The following is a 23,775-nucleotide window of genomic DNA, read 5'->3' on the forward strand; positions in this document are numbered from 1 at the left end:
CTGATGGAATGCAATAGCTGTCATGCAATGAAGGCAGCTATTGGATGTTGTAAAAGGCAGTAGCTCTCAACCACAGTCCTGGGGGACCATTGAGTATACTGTTTTTTGTTCCAAATCCAGAATTATAACAAGCTGTGAATTTGGTCCTTTTAATGTTTAGAGGGATTATTCATTCAACATTTCTTTCCTTTTTCTTTCGCACCAAGACAGGAAACCTTTGCAGAGGCTAGAGGCAGCAAAGTTTGTGTGGTACGGCTTTCAAAATGACGGGACTGGATTGACGCCTGCATATAATGCCAGCGTGCAGAAATCCACTGACGTGCCAGGGCCCTGCTTGCACTATACAAGTACCAGAAAGGTTTCAATCATGTCAATGTATGTACAGGACCACAAGATGGCAGGAAGTCACTCCCCTGTGTTTATTGACTTAGTGGCCTGTGAGAGCGGTTCCACCGCTCTATGACGACTGCCCTGACAGCCACCCTCAAAGACAACGGCTAGTATGATCAGCCACCATGGGTGCTTCAGGGTCTCAGGACTACCCCAAAGGAAGACCTAAAGTCTTTGTCTGCAGAGCTGGTTTACGGTCAGCCACTCCATAGTTGCAATACCACAGTCGCTTGGCCCGCATCCCTCCAGCCACTTAGCCAACGCCTTCACACCAGTGCCCACAGTCTCGGATCCCCAGAAATCTGTGCACAATGAAGTATGGAGCCATTTGCTTTCCGTGTTCTCAAGCAAGGGTATAAGACATCTGTGGTTGATACGAGGGGTTAACCAGACCATGTCTCAGTAAACCGCCTGAAGCCTACTCACCAGGACCTGGTGTGGCCCTTGGTAATGGCAATGCCACCACAACAAAGATGACCCCTCATCACCAAATCCACTCTCAGGCATGAGGTTTCAGTGGATGATCCACTGTTTCCAGCAACCCCGCTCAAGCACCACAGAGCAAGTTGGAAGTGCTATCCAAGCCCAAATCTGGTCGACAATGCCAGTCCTTGCGAATTCTAGGAGGACGTGTATGGCGGAAAAACAAACAGAGAGCTAGTAGCTAACATAATTAACATAATTCACAAAACCATCTCCATGGATGTTAACCTAGAGACTGCAGTTCTGCTCCTCTTTAAGAGTGTCTCTTGGGATTTACGTAATTCAGCACATCCGAAACAAGGTTTGCACCATTATTCATATACTGCGATAAGCACAGAAAAAACTTGTTTGGACCTTGGTTTGTTAATACAAACTACTGCTTTCAACGGTCACTGATTCAAGATACAGGGCTATAACACCTACAGCATTGTAAAGTGTAGACTCTTCCCACTTTGATGCAAAAAAACCCCGTCTTGATCAGTAAAACCACTAGAGATAAGAAAATAAATGACGAGGCAATCCCCTTCCACAAGGGAGGGCAGAAATAGAGACCCAAAGTTGATGGTTATGGTATTTCATAATCCAATAACTGTCCGCAACGAGTCAAACAACTGCTAATACTACAGTGATGATATTGATATCACTAAAATCCCACCTCCGATCCCTACGCAATCAGTCTGATTAGGTGGCAAGTTTTTGCAAGAGCCAGATCTGGGATTTTAGCCAGGACACCGGGGAACCCCCTACTCTTTGCGAATAGTGTCATGGGATCTTTAATGACCACAGTGAGTCAGGACCTCGGTTTAACGTCTCATCCGAAAGACAGCATCTCCTACAGCACAGTGTCCCCGTCACTGCACTGGGGCATTGGGGTTTATTTGACCAGAGGGAAGATTGCCCCCTGCTGGCCCACCAGCACCACTTCCAGCAGCAACTCAGTATTCCCTGGTGGTCTCCCATCCAAGTACTAACCAAACCCACATTTGCTTAGCTTCAGCCAGTCGGCAGGAGGAGAGTGCGTGGTGGTATGGCTGCTGGCTAAAGTAAGCCACTACTACCCTCTGTCAGATTTACCCATTGTGACTTTTGCCTCTGCTTGGAAACCTGATATAAATTGCATAGAGTGTTGTGTTCTTCAAACTCATTTACATAGCTTTTGAACGTAGTTAACAGCTTCCTTCCAGCTCTACAGTGTACTGATTTACTTTCACTTTGCATTTTTGCATAAAGCATGATTGGAAGCTTAGCGCATGCTTTATTGGAGCTCTGTTTGTTTATTGGAACATGCTAGCATAAAAGACCCTACAGAAGTGATAAAGGCCCCAATATTGTTGTAAATTGTTTATGATTCATTTTTAAAGGGAACCCCGCCTGTTAAGACGTACAGGACTTAGTATGATGTAAATGCCCTCAACTATGGAAATATTGTAAAACCACACAAAAGATTTCAGTTATTTTGAAAAACCGAAGCCTTTAATAGAAATCTTGACAAATGGAGATCAGCATTATTTTAGACGCGCAATGCACTTTGGGTAGATGACATAAAATGGTTCCACTGGAGGTTAACTCAGTTGTTTTGTCCAGCAGTTGCAGTTATTAATAGTGAAAAAATATCAATACAATGTCACAGAATTTGATGTGATACATGGGATATCTGTGAATAGGATGGATTCAATAGCTAAACATCTTAGTGTATCAGCACATATTATCATTAGGGATTAAGGATTTAAAGGAGGTATTCGTCACACGGATCAATAATAACATTACATCCTTTAAATTAATGGGTATGATATACACAGTTAAATTGGGGGTGGACAGCATCCACCCACCTTTGGTAAATAAATAATAATTTTTACCAGCAGTTTTACAAATAATTATGACAATCCAGTCCATTTTTCGTATGCTCCAGTCCCTCTAGCCAGTTACTCGCTCAACCAATCACAAATCCGAAGAAAAAAAACCCAGGAGGAACAGTCGTTTATATAGACAGGCACAGAAAGAAAAATAATCATTGATTGTCTTGATTGTTTGGAAGCGGACGCGGTAGGTAATTTCATTAACATAATTTCATCTATGCAACATTTTAAAGAGAGATGAATAAACAACCCCCACGAACGCCGGCTATCATTAAGGGCAACTTTGATTGCTTGAGCAAAATCAGCAGGTTGGTCAGCAGCTAAGCTAGGATTGAATATTTCCCACATACATAACGTTTTATTCAGCGGCGAATGGTGAGCTGAAAATTGGTGGGGCGCAAAACTTTCCTTTAAACTAATCATTGATCTCAACCTGTTTTCATTAGTAATTTTTCCTTTATCATCAAGCGTGCCAACGATCGGACTAATCAAATGGCAAGTAGCCTTCATACCCTGTTAGGGGGATTAAATCATAAATTCTATTTATCCGTTAAAAATCCGTTTTAATCACCAAGTAGTCTACAATTAACAAACAAGATACACCTGTTATCTACCGTGTTAGCTTTCAGAATAACTAGCAAAAACAAAACCTGCACTTCAGTTTTGTTTACAATCTACGCATTGCAGATATTTGCCATGAATTTGAGTGCGGTGAAAGAAGTGCATGTATCCACAAATAATGTTAATTAAAAATGTGCACAATTTCATACTGCAAATGAAAATAAATGTAGGCTATAAGGCCTAGGCTACTCGCTAAAACTGCCTATTTGAGGAGAGCTGGCTATATATTATAGTATTGCTATTGAGTAGCCTATTTTGTAGATTAATTGCATTGATACTTAAAGAAAATCGGGGAAGATTCCACCACTGCTTAGTGATTAAAACAGATTTTTATAAATCACATTTAATCTCCCTAACACAATGCGAAGAAGCTGTGTGTCCCTTTCCAATCGCTTAGTCAGATCGTTTGTATGCTCGTTAATCACTGAAAATTAATTAAAACAGTTTGAGATCAATGATTAGTTTAAAGGAAAGTTTTGCGCATCACCAATTTTCAGCTCACCAGTCACCGCTGGTTTTATTTTGTTTCAATTCGACAGTTTAAGAAAGATGGATAATGGAGGAAGAAAGGGAGGACAAAAGAGGAGGATGACCGATTATTTTCGTGGGTTAAAAAATTCTCAGCATTAATGACACTTAATAAACTTGAAATATTTTATGTAAAAGCTTGCATCAATAGTATATTCTTTTTTAAACATAGTTTTCCTTAATTACAATTACGTGCACAATACATTAAAGATACAACTATTTTGAGCTGAGACATTCATTGGTTTGTACCTTTTTTCACCCACCTCCCACCGGATCTCAGGGTCCACCCACCTCCCAAATTCCAATTTAACCCCTGGATATACACATTTCAGTTTCACCAAAAACAATAGTTTGATTCATATGGTCAAGTGACTTTGAACGGCTGCTGCTAGAAAGCAAAGTTCATTACAAGAGACAACTTTTCTTTCTCTGTTGGCATAAGTAAGCAGTTGCTGTATAGACACCGCCCTACTGTCATCTCCTCTGGGTCTCCGATCATTGTTTTAATTTACTGGATGAGGGCTGTCTTCGGTGCTTTCCTGCAGATTTATGTCCCACTCTGTCTCAAATTGAAAAGGCTGAACAGAACACATTTTCAATGCCGCTCAATAGGCAAGAGCAATGGACCAAGACCCGCGCAACAATTTGACGTCATTACTCAGAGTAACTAAAATCTTTCATGTGGTTTTTATGACATATTTATATAATTAAAGGCATTTACACCATATTAAGGCCTACAATTATTAACAGACAGGGTTCCCTTTAAAACATGGGGGGATTCTTACAAAAAGCCCTACATTTTAAGAGGGGTTTTAGGGGTTAAAACGATAGAATTTGTTCAGCATTCAGAATGTCTCATGTGGCCCCTCACAAAAAGAGTGGGCTAACTGCCTGGCTTAATCCAAAAAATCTGCTTCTTGACAAAGTATATACAGCACAGACCGGAGACAGTTTCACATTTGGAACTGCTTACTTTGACAGAGTGTGCTATGAACAGTTAAGTGGGTTCCCACCAGTGTGCAGAAGAACTGTAATCTTCACAAGGAAGAAAGCACTAATGTCATCTACAGGTGATGCACAATGTTATAATGGAAGGGAAGGATTAAATAAGAATGTGTTTATTTTCTGAATCCAGCGGTTCCAACAGTCAATGCCCTTGTTAAGATATTCAGCACTCTGAATACTGAACACAAGCGATATTGCGTTCCAGAACCTCACTTAACCTACATGTAAAATATTTTTGATTTCATTTCATTTAAAAATTATGTTTAAAATTTGAATTATCAATTAAATCACAAAATTCATTAATAGGTTAGTCTACAGAAAACTGGTAGAATCAACCAACAAGTGAAAACAAGCTCTAGCCTATATCAGGTTTTAAGATTAAACAATTGAATTTACTACAAAGCAGTCAATTAGATTAATGCGTTGAAATCATCAATCCTTATTGAATGCAGGCTCACTACTTCTAAATTACAAAACAGAAGACATTACACAAAATATTAAACAATTGATAATACCAGGAAATAGAGGAAAAACTGTTAAGCCAGACCTTGCCGAAGTATCACCCACTTCCCATTTAAGCACCACAGAATGAAAAGAATAACAGCTAAAAACACACACAACCGAGGAAGCACCACCAAAATGAAGAGAAAAAACTCTTCTGCTTCAAGGCTCCAAAACCAACAGCAACACAACAACTTTTTCCTGTGGCTATCTTAAATATCTTACCTAGCATGACTCGAGGATGTTTGCCCTGATTGGGTGATGCCGAGTTATGGGGTGTTTCTTAATACCAAGAATGCAAAGAACAGACTTGTGTTCTTGGGGAGAACGTTCTTGCGAGTCGTTCTTGGAAGAATGAACTTGGCAAGCTCACAAGGACAGAGAACCTATGTATTTGAGATACCATGCATGCTTGTGACATGTGGTTACGCCGACAGTCACCGTCCTCGGTGTATTCTAGTTTCTTTCAAAGGCTGCTTTAAATTGGTTTGGGGTATAGTTTTATTCAAATTGTAAACTAGCGTTAATTGTAGGCTACTTAAAATATTAAAGTGAACAAAACGTTATCCTCTGTTCTCTAGCTAGTTAATACGTCGGTTGCTTAATTCACAATTGCTTTCTATACCGACAAAAATCTACCTAGCACTTTCAGCAACGAGGGCAGACTTGGATAAACCGAAGTAGCCAACCAAGCGTCAACAAGTTAGCCAAGCCATTCCGATCATTTAAAATTGCTCAGTACCAGCTAACAACTTCAAGTCAGCGTTTGCTACAGCACACAACTCCCCTTGCCTCTGTTGATGCACCCCCTACAACAGAGGCTAGCTACAAGCCGATTCTTATCCACAGAAGCTGTATTTAAAAGGAGTTAAAATGCAGCTATTTTTAACACCTATTTCTCGCCTCGTTTTTGTTTGTGGAAGATTTTAGTCACATTTATTAGTGAAATGAAAACTATAAAAGTTTAATTCGGCTCGGCTAACACGTAATAGGCTACTATCCTCTGGCTATGAGTTGGTCTCTAAGGTAACAGATTAAACTGAATTAGAGCCGAATGAAATGTTTATGTTAGACTGTATATGGTTAAAATGAGCTGAAATTCAGTTATTATAACATATATTTCTCGCATCATTTTCATTCTTAGAAGGATTTTCGTAACATTTATTAGTGAGATGAGAAAACAAAAAAAAATTGTGACCGTTCAGTGGTCTCGTCTGCCATCGCGCAATGAATGCTGGGATATTTGTGTTGTGAAGCTCATACAAGTTACCAACTGATGCATCCTCGGTAAAATGGGCGTGTGAAGAACACTTCCGGGAATTTTAACCGTTCTTGGCGAAATGCGAACTTGAGTATTGGAACAGTACTTGGGCCGCAAAAGATTACGTTTCACAAGGACACAAGAACACAAGTACAGACAAGAATGCATATTGAGAAACAGCCAAGGTGTAGGAGAGAAGGGCAGACTAATTTATGACAAGGACTGGCCTACCTAAAGATTGCATTCGAACTTAAAGAGGACATGGGAAAGGGAAATGTTAGGCATGTAGATATGTAGGGTCTCTGACCCCTGATATGGTGTCCTGTGTCTTCTGGTTTGTCTCTCCTGAGGAGGTGAGACCCATAAATTGTCTGCCTAGATTAGGGTATCAGTGGATTTTAAATTGCCCCAATCACATTTGCTTTGATGCTTGTGACGGGGAAGCCAGGCCACATTCTTATTCGCTGTTTCCCTCTCTAAGGCCATAATCTAAACACTACATATCCTACACCTCCCTAATCACTTTGTGATTGTCCTGTCCGGAGACAGATTTTGTGGCATTGGGAGCTTCCGTCATACCTGAAGTTGCCTCCCACTGTGAGCTACCGAGTGTGTTTCGACAGGGAATTCCACTCCTGTTTACTAGTACATGTATAAGTACTGCGGTTCATGCTCTCTGCATTTTTCCATTACCTTTCAAAATCAACTGTCTATACCCACGTGGGTCCTCAATCAAGCGAACAATTTGGAGTGTCATTACAATAGTCTGATCTCTAAAACTTCATCCTGAAAGTTTTCTGTTACCTGTCATTTCTGTGTTTCCAATGCCAGCTCCAAATGTTCCAATGTCCTTGTTTGCAAGATGTTTGGAAAATGTTTTAAGGCAATTGTATTATGGTAAATTAGAAGACTGGGTTTGTCAAGCATGACAGAATTATACAAGACATTACAGGAGGGATAAAACTATATTGGATTTCTAACAAAACAGAACCACGTGCAGAGAATTTGTGACTTAAGGGATATTTTTCCCTTGCACATAATGAAATGCCTGACAATAATACAAACATTTGTTTAATTAGTTCTACATATAGTTCTCCCCATCCTTAGTAACAGATGTCTAGATATTAGAGTCAAAAGTATGTCAAGATTCTCAATTATAAAAATCACCTGTCCAAGAAGAGCTGGAACATCTTTCTTTTTATTCTTCTTGTCCTGAGAAACCAAAGATGAAAATGTAAGTGAAATCAGTAAACAAGGTGACATAAGGTGAAGTGCCCACTAAGTCATGGCATTCTCTGCTTTTATAAAATGACAACATTGTCATAGGTCCCAATAAATACAAGATTCTGTCAGAAGAAAAAAAATACTTCGAGTATACAATCATCAGTGAAACAGATTGATGTGGTTTCAATTACCTTATTCTAAATACAGAAAGCACACAAGCATGGTATCTCCAACCACTGCCAATATAAGCAACAGTGTCGATTGACAAGCTGCGACCAAGCAGCACGATGTTTGGCATAGCCAGTAACAAGTGCATGCAATCCGGTGAAATGCTGAACATTTGAGCACAGTCAGGGCAAGCACTAATTTGTACTCTAATGGAGGCATCATAAGTTAGTCCATTCATCCATCCATTATCTATACCCACTGATCAGGGTCACGGAGGGTGCTGGAGCCTACCCCAGCCTGCATTGGGCTAGAGGCAGGAATACACCCTGGACAGGTTTCCAATCAATCGCAGAACACGTTAGCCAGCTACATTTTTACAGAATATTTGACAAGCAAACAAATTCCAACATCACTACTATTGTGTTACTCTTACACTGAACTCAGCATGCGTGCTGCCTTCACCAAATCATTCAATTGTCTTGCCAACCTTTAAAGTATTATGGCAGCCACCTAACTAGTTTATAAATTCACATTTAAAGCAAGCAAGCCAGTAAGTTTAGTAAATGTTTACTGTAATATTATGAATGCATGTTAGACCTTGTATTTAAAACACAAGGTACCAGTCTTTAACTAAAAATAAAAAGGTTAAATTAAAACTACCAGTTAAAAATCTCATTTCAATTGAGCAATTTCTTTGTCAAGTTTTCCTGCATTTGTATTGACATATACTGATGTTATTGAAAATGCCTTCAACTGTTTGCATACTTGATGCATTATTGATGTATTTCTCTTACATATTTATTCTTATGTTCTTTCTGGCTAAGTTCCTGCATACTTCTTCTACAGCTTTTAAGAAAGACATTTCAACTTCATAAAATTCAGCTTGGTTCAGAGTTTTTTCAAAGCTTTTTGAAATTCCAAAATATTAAGTTAAGAAGTAAGTATAAGTATAATAGGTTTTTTGAAAAGTTTTAGGGTGGCACGGTGGTGCAGTGGGGAGCACTGTCGCCTCAAAGCAAGAAGGTCTTGGGTTCAAATCTGGCCTGGGCCTTTCTGCGTGGAGTTTGCATGATCTGCTCGTGTCCGTGTGGGTTTTCTCCGGGTACTTCTGTTTCCTCCCACAGTCCAAAGACATGTAGATAGGTGAATTGGTGGCTCTAAATGGCCCGCAGGTATGAGTGTGTGAGGGAACGATGGGTGAATAGTGCGTGTGCCTGTGATAGACTGGCGGCCTGAGCGTAATACTGCCTCTTGCCCAATGCACGCTGGGATAGGCTCCAGCACCCCCCACGACCCTGCCCAGGATAAGCGGGTATAGATAATGAATGGATGGATGAAAAAAGTTTGGGGAATGAAAAATGGGGAATATAAATAAAATGCAATGAATGCAGGCTGTTGATCCATGTGAAGACTTAGGGCATGCCATTCTATTTCAGCCAATAGGACACAGAAATACCACGTGATTCAATTTCAGCCAATAAGACACACAGAGAAAACCAAGACAATGGCATTTTGTGCTTGTGAAGCAAGCTAGCCACCAAGCTGATTAAAAATAACCAATTACTGAAAATAGTGGTAATTTAACAACATCATGAAGGATCATACATTTATAAAACCAAGTTTTCAATTACAAATTGGCATACCAGATTGAAAACTGCATTTAGCAATCTTCAAAAAAAACTGCACCCCTAACTCCACACATTTCATGTTACCATACATTTCCTGTCTATTAGGGTATCTGCTTTATTTCCATAAGAGGTCATTTCAAAATAATAGCCAAGAGACATTTATTGATCAGCTTTTATGTACTATATCAGATTTTCAATAGATCAAAAGTTTGCATACACTTTGTTAGTATTTGGTGGCATTGCCTTTTAATTGCATAACTTGAATCAAACGCTTAGGGCAGCCTTCCACAAGCTTCTCACAATACCTTGCCAGATTTTTTGCCCATTCCTCCTGACAGAACTGGTGTAACTCGGTCAGATTTGTGGGCCTCCTTGCTCGGACATGCTTCTTCATTTCAATCCACAAATTTTCTATGGGATTCAGGTCAGGGCTTTGTGATGGCCACTCCAATACTTTCACTGTGTTGTCTTTAAACCATTTTGCTGAAACTTTGGAGGTATGCTTAAGATCATTGTCCAGCTGGAAGACCCGGGTTGCAACTAAGTTTTAACTTTCTAGCTGATGTCTTGAAGTGCTGCTTCAGTATTTCCAGATAATCCTCCTTCCTCATGATGCCGTCTATTTTCTGAAGTGCACCAGTCACTTTTCCAGCAAAACCACCCTACATGATGCTGCCACCCCCATGCTTCACAGTTGGGATGGTGTTCTCAGATGGTGTTCTCAGTCCTCACCCTTTTTCCTCCATACATAGCGCTGATCATTATGGCCAAACAGTTCAACTGTTGTTTCATCTGACCAGAGAACACTCCTCCAAAATGCTAGGTCAGGCTTCACTAATTAACGGACCATGGTCCGGGTCCGGACCAAGTGATGCTTCTATCCGGACCGCGAGACATTTCTGATAAATTGAGAAATGAATTAATAATATTGAGCGTTTTTTAATGGGCGCAGCTTGTCCAGCTTGTATGGCGCTGGCTTGGCGAAGCTGGGATGCCTCAGACCAATCACATGCGTTATTTAAATCACTTCATGCAACTCAGCCAATCAAAGTAATTGTTTACTGTGTGTTGAAGGAGACACTTATTTTCGAAAGCCTCACTAGATAGTCAGAGAGAGAAACAAAAGCAGGAGCGAGCAGAGAGATGACAGAATGGCGTGCTCAAAAATGAGAAAAGTTGACCAAGAAAATCGAGCGTTGAAGGATGAATGGACAGATCAATACACCTTCATTGTTCCCGCAGCGAGTGCCAAACCAGTCTGCCTCATATGTTCCGAGAGTGGCAATTAGCCTATAAAAAGCGGCAATTTGAAACGCCATTATGAAGCAAAGCACAGCTCTTTTGAGCAAACGTATTACATTACATTTACATTACAGGCATTTAGCTGACGCTCTTATCCAGAGCGACTTACACAAATTTTTTACATAGCATTTTACATTGTATCCATGTATACAGCTGGATATATACTGAAGCTATTTCGGTTAAGTACCTTGCTCAAGGGTACAACGGCAGTGTCCTACCCGGGAATCGAACCTGCGACCTTTCGGTTACAAGTCCAGTTCCTTACCCACTGTGCTACACTCTGTATCCACAGAAGTCAGAGGTGAGGGTACAAAAAATAAACGAACTCAAAGCCCAGTATGATCAGTCCACCAGTACATACAGTTGAGTCAGCTTTCTCCACTATGAACATCATTAAAACTAAATATCGTTCCAGACTCACCAATGAGCACCTACATATGTGCATGAGAATGGCACTGCCTCCATTCCAGCCTAGATTCAAACTACTAACAGGACAAGCAAAAGCTCATTTCTCTCACTGAACAAGGAAGAAAGGTGAAATAGGAGAAAAGGGAAAAAGAAAGAGAAAAAAGGACATTAAAGCTGGGTTATAATTTTCTTGTTCAAATTAAACACTTTTTCAATAAGAGGCACTTTTTAAAGATATTTTATTCAGAAAATTCAGTCTTGATTTCCTTTACTTGAAATGAGAAACTCATTGTGATACTTTTATTTATGATTAGGCTATTTTTCCTCCTGTTCAATGTGTCTGCATGAGGAAAGGAAAACTGACAATAAATATTGATGAAACGTTATTGAAATGTACTTTGTTTATTTCATTTGATAGTCACACAACAATATAGGCCCCTGAATCACAGCGCAAGTTAGACATTATGATGGTTCGGACCTTTGTTGGGGAGTAAATTTGAGTGACTGGACCTCTTTGAATTTTAATTGAATACCCCTGTGCTAGGTCTTCATCCTGGTGATCACCTGCAAGCTTCATTCTGCCATTTTTATGCCAGTCTTGGAGTCGGGGCTTCTTCCTTGCGCGACAGCCTTACAGGCCATGGTGATGTAGGATTCTCTTAATGGTGGATGTAAATACTTTGGTACCTGATGCCTCCAACTCCTTCATCAGTTCCTTTGATGTTGTCTTGGGATTAAGTTGAACCTTTCGGACCAAAGTTCATTCAGCCCCAGGAGTTAATTTGTGCCTGTGTGGTCCCAAGATTTTTATATCTACATACAATTGTTTGTACAGATGCTCGTGGTACCTTCAGTTGTTTGGAAATTGCTCCTAAGGAGGAACCGGATGTGTGGAGGTCCACAATTGTTTTTTTGTCTTGGCTGAGTTGCTTGGATTTTACCATGGTATCAAGGGCAAAAAGGCAGTGGTTCTAAAGGAAGGCCCTTAAATACAGCCACAGGTGCCAATTAACTCCTAATTATGACAACTGGCCAATCAGAAGCTTCTAAAAAGTCATTATATCAATTTCTGGAATCTTCCAGTCTGTTTAAAGAGACAGTCAACTTGGTGTATGTAAACTTCTGACCCACAGGAATTTTGATTTAGTGAATTAAAGCTGAAATAAATCTGTCTCTCATCGATTGTTTTAAAATTACCTCTGATGTGAACAAAGTAGATGCCCTAATTGACTTGCCCAAAGAAATTTATGGTAACAAGAAATGTGCAGAGTTATGAAAAACTGAGTTTGAATATCTTTAGCCGACGTGTATTTAATCTTTTGGCCTCAAGTGTATGTTCATTTAATGTGTGTGTATCCGATGTTTTTATTGGTTGATGTACGTAAAAAAGACCATTGAGGAGATATTCTTTGTGGGCATCTGTGGCAGGAAAAAGAAGAATAAGGAAAAACAGCAAAATCCCCTAAGTTTGGGGCTTTATTGTGCAGAGGTGTGAAGTTGTTTGTGAATTCTGTCTGTTGAAATGGGGTCAGAAGGTACAGAAATGAATGTTTTCAGGGCTGAGAGTCTGTGGTCACTGTGGTTATTGGAGTAGGGAACCCTGAAAAGTGCCAAACTCTCTGTGCTGTATAGGTATGGGGCATGCTGCCTCGCCAAGCTGTAGTTGTAACTTAGCGGGATACCTGCCATCCCAATGATCAATAAGCTGATAGTTAAATGTAACAAAAGGTATGTCCAGGCATTCTACAAGTAACCTACAGAAATGTATAGTATGTCAGGTCATAAGTTTCAAACAACTCTGGTGCATGTTGGAGTTTAGCTAGCTCCCAATATTGAATTATATATTTATCATAGCATTTAACCCAATAGTAGTCGATGTGATGGAATGGAGGCCAATAGTCCAACCAGGGACAAGCCAATCGATAAAACAGTAAGAAAAGAAAATGGGGATGGCCCACTGTGGATGAAAAGGAAGGTGACAGAAATCCATTTAGTTTGTGGTGTAAAAAACTCAAGGAACTGGTTTTCACAACATTGCTATCATTGTGAAAGCCACCTATTGAAAATTTCTTAATATTATTTTCTTTCTGCCTAAAATTCTGCAGTTCTACTCCTACAGCTTTTAAGCTAGACATGCCATTCCAACTTTATAATATTCACCTTGGCTCACAGTAGATTGCTTGTATTACATAAGCTTTAATTTTGAGTGGTCTGCCATTTTTGTACACCAATCAATGGCTGAAATATTCAACACTTAATTTAAGCATTTTTTTCTGGATGTTTGGAACTAGGAAAAAAGGCACAGTTTGATGACGTAGTACCATTGATGATGACAGTCCCATTAGGATCCCATTAGGTTCTAATGGTCAAAAGGTCACACAAGCAAAGATGCTATAGCCCTCCAACTTTTTCATCTAGTTTCAACAGCTAAACAAATGCTGAATCAACCACTTATTCGTAATTGCAGTTTGGCCTAGATTTTCAAATTGCAGATTTCTGAAAGCTTGTGTGACCTAAAATATTACCCAGATCAAGTCAGAATGTCACTTGTTCTCTCAAAAGAAGTACTCCAAGCCCATACCATTTTTGATTCCTCCAGATACTGTTTGTGATTGCAGTCAGGCTTGGGTTGTTGGGTGTGCTTGCTCCAGGCCTTGGCCTTAGTGGGGTCACCAAAGGACTTGCACCATTCCACCTGAATCAAAAAGTTCAAACTCATCAAAGACAACCAAACATACTGTATGAGCTCCTGTATGTTATTGTACTAAGGCATGCAACAAAACAGGGCTGGTACAAATGCACTTATCCAACTCATTTAAAGAACCACCAAGGAGAAATCAAGTGTTAATTGTCCAAGAATTTGTACTCTGTCAGGTATCTCTGTCAATTAAACAAAAACATTTAAGAGTGTGACATAAATCTTTTTTTTTTTTTTTTTAATTCTTCAGTTGTAGTGTTTTTTCATATAATGAAATATTCAAGTTCCTGGAACTAAGTTCCACTAATATACTATAGAACCATGGCACATTTTTACACAGATGAATGCAGAGGTATTATCCTCAAAGTTTCTTTTAACACAATAAATTAATAATTGTATGTTTTCAGACCATGCTGAAGAATCTATGTGAAATCTAAGCCCTACTGGATAGCATACAGGGTATCACGAACAAGCAATATTTTATTTTACATTTTCAATCTTTAAAAAAGCTAGTAGTATAACCTCCCTCACCGTCACTTTGGAGGTGTCCACAAAGCTCTTATTGAAATGTTTCATAGCTCTCTCCGCTTCTTCTTCTGTTCGAAAACCCACAAAGCCAAACTTGCGAAACTTTCCATCCTTGGTGAACTTCAGGCCACAATCTGTCACAGTCCCAAATGCAGAGAACATTCCGCGGAATCTCTCCTCCTTCATCTGCACATGAAAAACACCAATATAATTTCTGTGAACTGGCATTTTGAAGTCAACACACAACAATTTTAAAAAGCAATACTATAACATTTGATGAAGGCTGCAGACCAAAAATACAACAATCCTTGGCAGTGTTACAAGCCACAAGCCTCCTACTGCAAGATTTGCCTGCTTTGCTTGTGTTGCATAATTGATGTCAGCTTCAGTGGGCACAAACCCGTAAGCACAGGAGAACTGCAGCTAACTAATGATAATTTGACATGCTTTCAAATGCTTCATAAGCAATTAGACAAGTTATGAGTTAAATTTGCAATTTAGTCATAATTACACGATAACATACTACGAGTTGTCATCATAGGAAGAGTGTGCTTGTGAAGCAGCCTGTCAATAATTAAGTTGGCACATGGATCAGCCCTTATTATGCACCACAGGGTTAAAGGAACGGTTTGCCCTAAAAGACATAATATAATAAAAGTTTATCAACTTTTGTTTCGATTGCCCGACAGGTTGGCTTAAACTTCTTTTCACCATACTTTCATGAGATTTATTATTTTTTTCTTACTGATAGAAGAGTCTCCTAGTCCCTCCAGGATTTCACAAAGTTTTTTTGTGACTGCTGCGATCAAAAATGCTTGATTTTGCAGCGGCTTTTCTCAAAAATTGCGATGCAATTTTTATGTGATTTTTTGCGGTAAAATTTTGGGAAGTCGAGGAAAAAATTTGCAATTTTTAAAAAAACTACTACCTAATGAAGAAAGAGTCATATGTAATCACTTCCTATGATAATAAGCATACTGCACATCACAGAAATAGCTGGAAATATTTTAGTTCTCATCTTTTTTTATTTTCTGAACATAAAGAACCATGGGCTCAAAGTTACAAAAAAATTCCTGAGTCTAACATGACATAGCTTTACAAAACAGACAGTCTGTGGCTGCGTCAGTATGTCCAATTTCTATTTGGTATGTATGTATTTAGCTGCCCAGCCTTGCGTGAATGCTTGTATGTTTCTTAGTATAAATGTTTGTTCGTAAATGTGAATGTAACATGCTGTGAGGGAAATGTCCCCATGGAGATAAAGTATTCTATGTACGTATGTACAATATGTATTTTACATGCAGTATTTATTCTAAGTCGTAAATATACAACAACTTGTACATTTAGTAAAATGAAGTTCACAAGTAAGTATAAGCATTTGTTTTCTGGAGGAATATGCTTCCTATAGGTATTCACCAGCAGTTTTGTACATTAATTTAAATGTGTTGCATGAGGCAAATAGAGGTATTTGACACTTTGATGTGACACAGAGTTTGAATGACATTGTAAAATGGAAAGATTAAAAAACACAGGGCCAAGTGACTTGAAACAATTGAGGAAACATTGGGTAGCACTGCTTTGGAATACAGCAGGCCTATTCAACTAGCGGCCCGTGGGCCAGATAAAGCCCTTTTGAATTTTTCTATGGCCCGCAAGAGGCTGCCTGCAAATCAGGCAGGCATGTGTGTGATATGATAAATAAAACTAAGGTACATATCTCTGAGCTACTTTGAGACATCTGAACCATAGACTGTAGGATCTGAACCAATATGGTATTGGTTACGTCTTTTTAAAGCACAGTGCTGTGATTGGCTGCAACCAGATTACACCTGCCATTCGCTCAGTCAAGCCTCACGTTGCATTCTGGGCTGGCAGGCCACAGAGAAACTCACTAAGCTAACAACAAGCTTCAAAATGTCTCTCTCGAAGCCAAAGAAACGTAAAGTTGATTGTGAAAATCGCCAATTCCAGAGCGAATAGACTGACAAGTATTTATTTACTTTGCCAGCCGTAACCATAGCTTTCTTACTTTTTTGTATGGACTGGCGACTGTCTGGAATTGATTATAATGATACCATTAAAGTGAAAGAAAATGGATGCGCGTGACTAGTTTATTCCATATCGTAATATATCTATTAACATTATACTGTAAGAGTTATTTGTAGCCATTAATTGACAAAGTATTCTGTTTGGCCCACGAACCCCCAGTGATTTTCCTATTTGGCCCACTTGCTATTGAAGTTGAATAGCCCTGGAATACAGCTTATTTAATTCCTGTGAGGCAAGATAGCCTATATTGTTTGTGGTACAGTAACTTGACCTCATTTTGATATTAATACTTTTAATGGCAGGCGTAGATTTTGCCAGTTTGAAGGAATGCGTTATAGACAGTGCTTTGTATGTGTGAGTAATTTGGAATTTTTGTATGTTGAAAACGTGTTTTTATGAGATCTGTATTTACTTAATTTAACTTTAACTTCAGGCAACGTGGTGACGTAACATCGAATTTCATTGTGGTGTAAACATAGCCAAGTTTGTTTGCATTGAAAATGATTCATCTCTCTAGTTATATTTTCAGAATTAAGCCAAACACGAAAGCCGTTAGTTATTTCCCTGATCTCCCCCATGTTCGGCAAATGATTTATTATTATTTTTAAAACAGCAGACCCAAACCGAAGCAACACGTAGGAGGCGCACTGCAGTCTGGGAAAATAAATTGAACGACTCAGTGACTCGAAAGTACAATTCATTAGATGAACTGACTCAAACATAAGCCGCGTTTCCACCGCAGGAACTATACCCCGGCAGCGGCAAACCAATTTATTTTCATAATAACTTCAAATCAAACTTGTATGTTATGCGGCGCAGTAGCCTACTTTTGGTTATAACCTGTCAACGTCTTGGAATTAGGCTATAACGTGTGCTCTTCTGTTCTTTTCTTGCTTTAGTATTCGTTTTATAAAATGCTAAGCATTCGTGCTGGGACAGCATATTACGTAGGCTACCAAAATATTTTGGTGGAAACGCGGCTATAGTGATTCATTTTAATGAATTTCGAACATCGCAACACTACGAACTGGAGGCAGTGAACAAAAGCCGCGTTTCCACCAAAATTACCCGGAACTTTCAGTCCCAGGAACTACTTTACCAGGAACTAAAAGGTTCCTTCAGCCAATGGTTGTCTGCGTTTCCACCGGGGTCTAAAGTACCGCGAAGATTAGGTAAATTAGCCCACTGACGTTGTCGTCGGTCCATCTGTCATATGATTTCTTCTGTAACCCCATACTACCACCGAAGTAGCCTACATTATTTTCTAATAACCGGGACAGCCCGGAGGGGTTTATTCCACTTATATACAACGGGTTACCAACAATGACTATATATGGTTACTTTTGTATTTATTGATTTTCATATATCCTCTCAAACACATTTATTAACAGCAGAAAACATGCACACGTTGTAAACAATTTGCTGTTTTATTACTTTCTCGTCGTCAATTCCATATAGGCTAATCGCAAAATGACAAGAATAGAACGAAAACTCGGACTTGCGTGAAAATGTAAATTAGTAGTGGTACAGCCACCGTTTGCTTTCCTTCGAAGTTACTGCTAGCCGAGCAGCGAAGTGTGCCCTCCAGATGCGAACCATGCACCATAAATGAGTCCATAGTCTTCCTGGTCTTTTCGTGGAATTGAAAAATGGCAGTAAAATTACGGCAGTCTGAAAAAGTTAAAGGGAAGATTACTAGAATTAACCTGTTATTTTACCCGGATAAAAAGTGCGGAAGGTGATTTCCAGTTTGCTTGTATTGTATCACCAATGTTAATTATGCAGAACTACCGCATACCTCACATAACTGTATCAAACGTTTTGAGTCAATTACAACGGGCTAACAAAGAAAATCCGGAAGAAAATATTCAGCAACCGAATTAATCCGTTTGAATGTTTTGGTAGCCTACGTAATATGCTGTCCCAGCACGAATGCTTAGCATTTTATAAAACGAATACTAAAGCAAGAAAAGAACAGAAGAGCACACGTTATAATTCCAAGACGTTGATAGGCTATAACCAAAAGTAGGCTACTGCGCCGCATAACATACAAAGCCGCGTTTCCACCGCAGGAACTATACCCCGGAACTAGGAACCTTTTGAGGAACTCGATGCGTTTCCACCGCAGGAACTAGGGTCTAAATTTAGTTCCGGGTGCTTTTTTTACCCCCAAAAGTTCCTGCTCGGGGTAGTACTTTCCAAAGTACAGGAACCTTTGGGTGGGCTTGCAGCGCTGAATTTCTGATTGGTCGATACTAGCATTGTGTTATTTATTTTCGCCCTACCCGCCATGTTTAAAATATGCGCGCAACCCCATTTTTTTCATAATAACTTCAAATCAAACTTGTATGTTATGCGGCGCAGTAGCCTAGTTTTGGTTATAGCCTGCCAACGTCTTGGAATTATAACGTGTGCTCTTCTGTTCTTTTCTTGCTTTAGTATTCGTTTTATAAAATGCTAAGCATTCGTGCTGGGACAGCATATTAGTAGCTACCAAAACATTCAAACGGATTATTTCGGTTGCTGAATATTTTCTTCCGGATTTTCTTTGTTAGCCCGTTGTAATTGACTCAAAACGTTTGATACAGTTATGTGAGGTATGCGGTAGTTCTGCATAATTAACATTGGTGATACAGAACAAGCAAACTGGAAATCACCATCCGCACTTTTTATCCGGGTAAAATAACAGGTTAATTCTAGTAATCGTCCCTTTAGCTTTTTCAGACTGCCGTAATTCTACTTTGCCATTCTTCAATTCCACAAAAAGACCAGGAAGACTATGGACTAATTTATGGTGCATGGTTCGCATCTGGAGGGCACACTTCGCTGCTCGGCTAGCAGTAACTTCGAAGGAAAGCAAACGGTGGCTGTACCACTACTAATTTACATTTTCACGCAAGTCCGAGTTTTCGTTCTATTCTTGTCATTTTGCCATTAGCCTATATGGAATTGACTACGAGAAAGTAATCAAACAGCAAATTGTTTACAACGTGTGCATGTTTTCTGCTGTTGTTGCCAGTTATACATATACATGAATGCATTCTGTCGCTTCGGATGTCAAGACATGAAAGCGAATGTTCGCATAAAAACATAATGACTGTGTTTGAGAGGATATATGAAAATCAATCAATACAAAAGTAACCATATATACTCATTGTTGGTAACCCGTTGTATAAGTGGAATAAACCCCTCCGGGCTGTCCCGGTTATTAGAAAATAATGTAGGCTACTTCTGTGGTAGTATGGGGTTACAGAAGAAATCATATGACAGATGGACCGACGACAACGTCAGTGGGCTAATTTGCCTAATCTTCGCGGTACTTTAGACCCCGGTGGAAACGCAGACAACCATTGGCTGAAGGAACCTTTTAGTTCCTGGTAAAGTAGTTCCTGGGACTGAAAGTTCCGGGTAATTTTGGTGGAAACGCGGCTAAAGGGAAAAAAGGAAGAGTCAGGAACGAAGGAACTGGTGAACGAATTGGGGAACCAATCCGTTTAGGGAACTGAGTCAAAGGATTCGCGTCCCTGAAAGCAACTGGAACGCCCACCACTACAAATAATGTCGGAAACACGTCATGTACCAAAACTTTGTAGTAACAACAAAGTAGAGATTCGAAAAAAAAACAAAGTAGAGATTCGAATCTCTTTGGTAACAGTGCTAGTGTCGTATCAGGAATTTGACTGATTTGATTGATTAATTGCCAAAAATTGCTTTAACTTCGTCTTCATTTTGGTACTAAATGTTTTAAACGGAGAGCGACTACGAAGGTTACAGATGTAGCCTAACACAGATTAAATTTTGTATGTCTGAGCATTTTTAATAACCTGAAAACTACTTTCGAAACAGCACGATATAACAGTAAGAAGTGGGCGATGAAAAAACAATTTACAAATATTTCATCGGCCTTTACGTTGCAGCTAGAACAGATGTGTAAAACTTCTAATTTAGTTAAATAGGTAACCGTAGCACATGGAGTATGCTATGTAGCCAGCTAACTGGCTGGCAAGTAGTATTGTGCTCATCCGTTTTCATTACAGCTAGCAAGCCCGTGGACGACACGAAGCCAAACAAAGTAAAAATAACCCAACACTAGTCAAATAGTTGGTTTGGCGGCTAGTTAGTTTAGTAACGTTATCATCAAAGCTACTACACGCTCGTTCTAGCTGTAGTTAATTTACATTAGCCTCTAACGTTACTTCATCACTGTGTTCAAGTTCCCATTCGTAAGCAGACAAAAAAAAACTCACCCCGTTCGGGAGATTCTTGATGATTAATCGAGACATTTCACCCCTCGCACCTTTGTTAATTAACTTGTTAAAACCATGAGAAATACAAAACTGTGATTACTACGTGCCAACATACAAGCATGGAAATCGTCCTCTTCTGCGGTTTAATGGCGGTTTGTAACCCGCTTATTGGGGCATTACTGCCACCGACTGGACTGGAGTGTGGAGTAGTAGATTTAGCAGAGAAAAAAAATTATTTCAGGTAGATCAGTTTCCAAGCTTAGAAAGTTCATGTAACAAAATATTTTGCTTGATGACCTTCCTAGAAGACCCCCTAACGACATATTATTGTGTTTTCCACCCTTCAATGACATAAATGAACGGTTTCAATCTTTACAATATCCTCTACATTGTAAGGCCTTTTCTGGCTCATTGCAGTGTAGATAATCTTAATGAAAACACATTTTAATGTACAAACATGCCAAATTATTATCTTCAATTGCTAAGATGAAAAAACACAGGGCCAAGTTACATTAAATAATTTAGGAAACATTGGGTTGCATTGCTTTAGACTAGAGCTTGTTTAATTTGTGTGAGCTAAAATGGCCGATATTGTTGTAACTTGGCCTCATATTGATATCAATACTTTTACGGCTAGATTTATCCAGTTTTAAAATGGCTTATAGTCAGCTCAGCATGAGTAACTTGGAATTTGTGTAAGTTGAAAACACATTTTTGTTGATATATATCATTTATTTTTGTACTGTGTTTTTGATGAGTAACTGATAACCTAAAAGGTGGTAGGGCTTTCTCCTACAGGGCCCCACTACTGTGGAACCAGCTTCCATTATTTATAAAGGAGTCAGACACAGTCTCAATATTTAAATCTAGATTAAAAACGCACCTCTATGCTCAAGCTTACAATCAGTTATAGTCTGGAGACAGGGTGCGAGAAGCCTGTAGTCATAGAGCTTTCTAGGTGGCAATCCTTTCCTTACTGTCACCTGTCAATCAGCTGTGACCCGACTTTACATGGGCTGGCTCTTGATAGGCGGGTATGGTTGTCTACCCCTCATGACTGCATGGGCTCTCCATCCCTGTCCTAGTAGATATGCAGCCATATTCTACTCCTGGCGGCGTCCCACAATACATAGCACTGGCACTTACTCACTGTCTGGTATATTGCAAATCCCTTAACTGCTGTTTCCACCCTCTTCCCCACGCTGCCGGCGGGGCTCTTGCCCCAACCCTCGAGAGTGCTTCGAGAGTCGTCTGGTCTCCCCCACCTCTGCGGTCCAGCCCTCCTTCGTCATTGCCTCCACCCTGCCCACATCTGCCGCCACCTGCTGTTCCCCATCACCGCCCCCTGGCCCCACCCATCATCTGAGCCACATCACTTATCATATCTTCTGCATAAACTGGCTGACATGCTGGTCACCAGTCGGCACCCTGAGCCGACCAGAGGAGGATGGGTTTCCCCCTTGAGCCTGGTTCCTTCCAAGGTTTCTCCCCATCTGCCACAGGGAGTTTTTCCTTGCCACTGTTGCCTTAGGCTTGCTCCTGTGGGGGTTTAGGCTAGGGCTGTCTGTAAAGCGTATTGTGACAACTGTTGTAAAATACGCTATATAAATAAAATTTGATTGATTGATTGATTGATAACAACAATGCATATAATTGTATGAACCATAAACCTAGACCAAGAAATCTGGAGAAAGACGTCAGAGAATATGCAGCTTTACCAATACCCCTTAGGGCACCCTGAGCCGACCAGAGGAGGATGGGTTTCCCCCTTGAGCCTGGTTCCTTCCAAGGTTTCTTCCCATCTGCTACAGGGAGTTTTTCCTTGCCACTGTTGCCTTAGGCTTGCTCCTGTGGGGTTTTAGGCCAGGGTAGTCTGTAAAGCGTATTGTGACAACTGCTGTAAAATACGCTATACAAATAAAATTTGAATTTGAATTTGAATTTGAGGGTGAAGCCACACATTCTCCAACAAGTGTACACCACATTTCCTGATGGCATCTTCAACAGTGCTCCCAGTTTTAAACCCCGAATGGCATGTTCCCTCAGGGCATTACATAGCCTCTCCCTCTCCCTCACATATTTACCACACTCCTCAAAAACATGGGACACTGACTCCCACACCTGGCAGTGATTACAAAGCTCCATAGGACGTTTACCCATAATTTTTAATGTCCCATTCAGTCCCATACGCCCCCAACCTCATCCTGTGTATGGATTCCTCCTTCCTATCCCTTCCAGACAACATCCCCTTCCCCACCTGTCTCTGTATTGCATGAGGGTGCCAACCTCTGCTCTCCTTGTCCCACTCTTCCTGTCACCTCATCTTTACTGCAGCTTTAATTATGCCTTTTGCTTCCTCAATGGGACCTCCAGATCTGTCACCACCCTCCATAGTGCCCATTTAGCTAAATAGTCAGCTCCCTCATTCCCCTCAACCCCTACATGAGTCGGCACCCAGAGAAACTTTACCCATACTCCACCCCGCTGAACTCTGAGAAGGGTGTGCAATATGTGATACAGCACATCATGTTTGCTGTTTGAATGAAAAGTTTGCAGAAACATCAACGTCGAACTACAATCTGAGCATATAACCACCCTATCCGAGCACACATCCTCCACCCACTGCAAGGGCAGTAGTATTGCCACCAAGTCCACTGTAAAACTGACACATGGTCTGTCACGCGCCTACCCTTTCCCACAAGAAGCAACTTTGTAATTGCCCCTATTAATTTCAATTGAAGGCGAGTTTTCATGTCTACAAGTCATGCTGGGATAGCTGGCTATGCGAAGCAGGTGGGCAGAGTGACCGGGAAGACAGGGAACATGATGCAAATAACCAATCAGATTAAAGATCCGATGTGTCTTTGATTTCAAATTA

General features: G+C 40.1%; 1 protein-coding gene across 2 annotated transcripts in view; it reads right to left on the reverse strand.

Annotated features, from left to right (window-relative positions):
• rbm19 (RNA binding motif protein 19) overlaps positions 1-21,060 on the reverse strand; it is a 93,909-nt gene extending 72,849 nt beyond the window's left edge. The window contains exons 1-4 of one of the 2 annotated variants that reach the window (XM_064297658.1): positions 20,898-21,060; positions 14,605-14,787; positions 13,957-14,070; positions 7,813-7,857 (exon numbers count right to left, since the gene is read on the reverse strand). In XM_064297658.1, coding sequence (XP_064153728.1) covers positions 7,813-7,857; positions 13,957-14,070; positions 14,605-14,787; positions 20,898-20,933 — 378 coding nt within the window. In that variant the 5' untranslated portion in view covers positions 20,934-21,060. The remainder of the gene's footprint in view (positions 1-7,812; positions 7,858-13,956; positions 14,071-14,604; positions 14,788-20,897) is intronic. The other variant, XM_064297657.1, reaches the window with a different exon arrangement.
• Positions 21,061-23,775: the final 2,715 nt, after the last annotated feature.

Source organism: Anguilla rostrata, chromosome 10 (genome assembly GCF_018555375.3).
Source record: "Anguilla rostrata isolate EN2019 chromosome 10, ASM1855537v3, whole genome shotgun sequence".
NCBI lineage: Eukaryota > Metazoa > Chordata > Actinopteri > Anguilliformes > Anguillidae > Anguilla > Anguilla rostrata.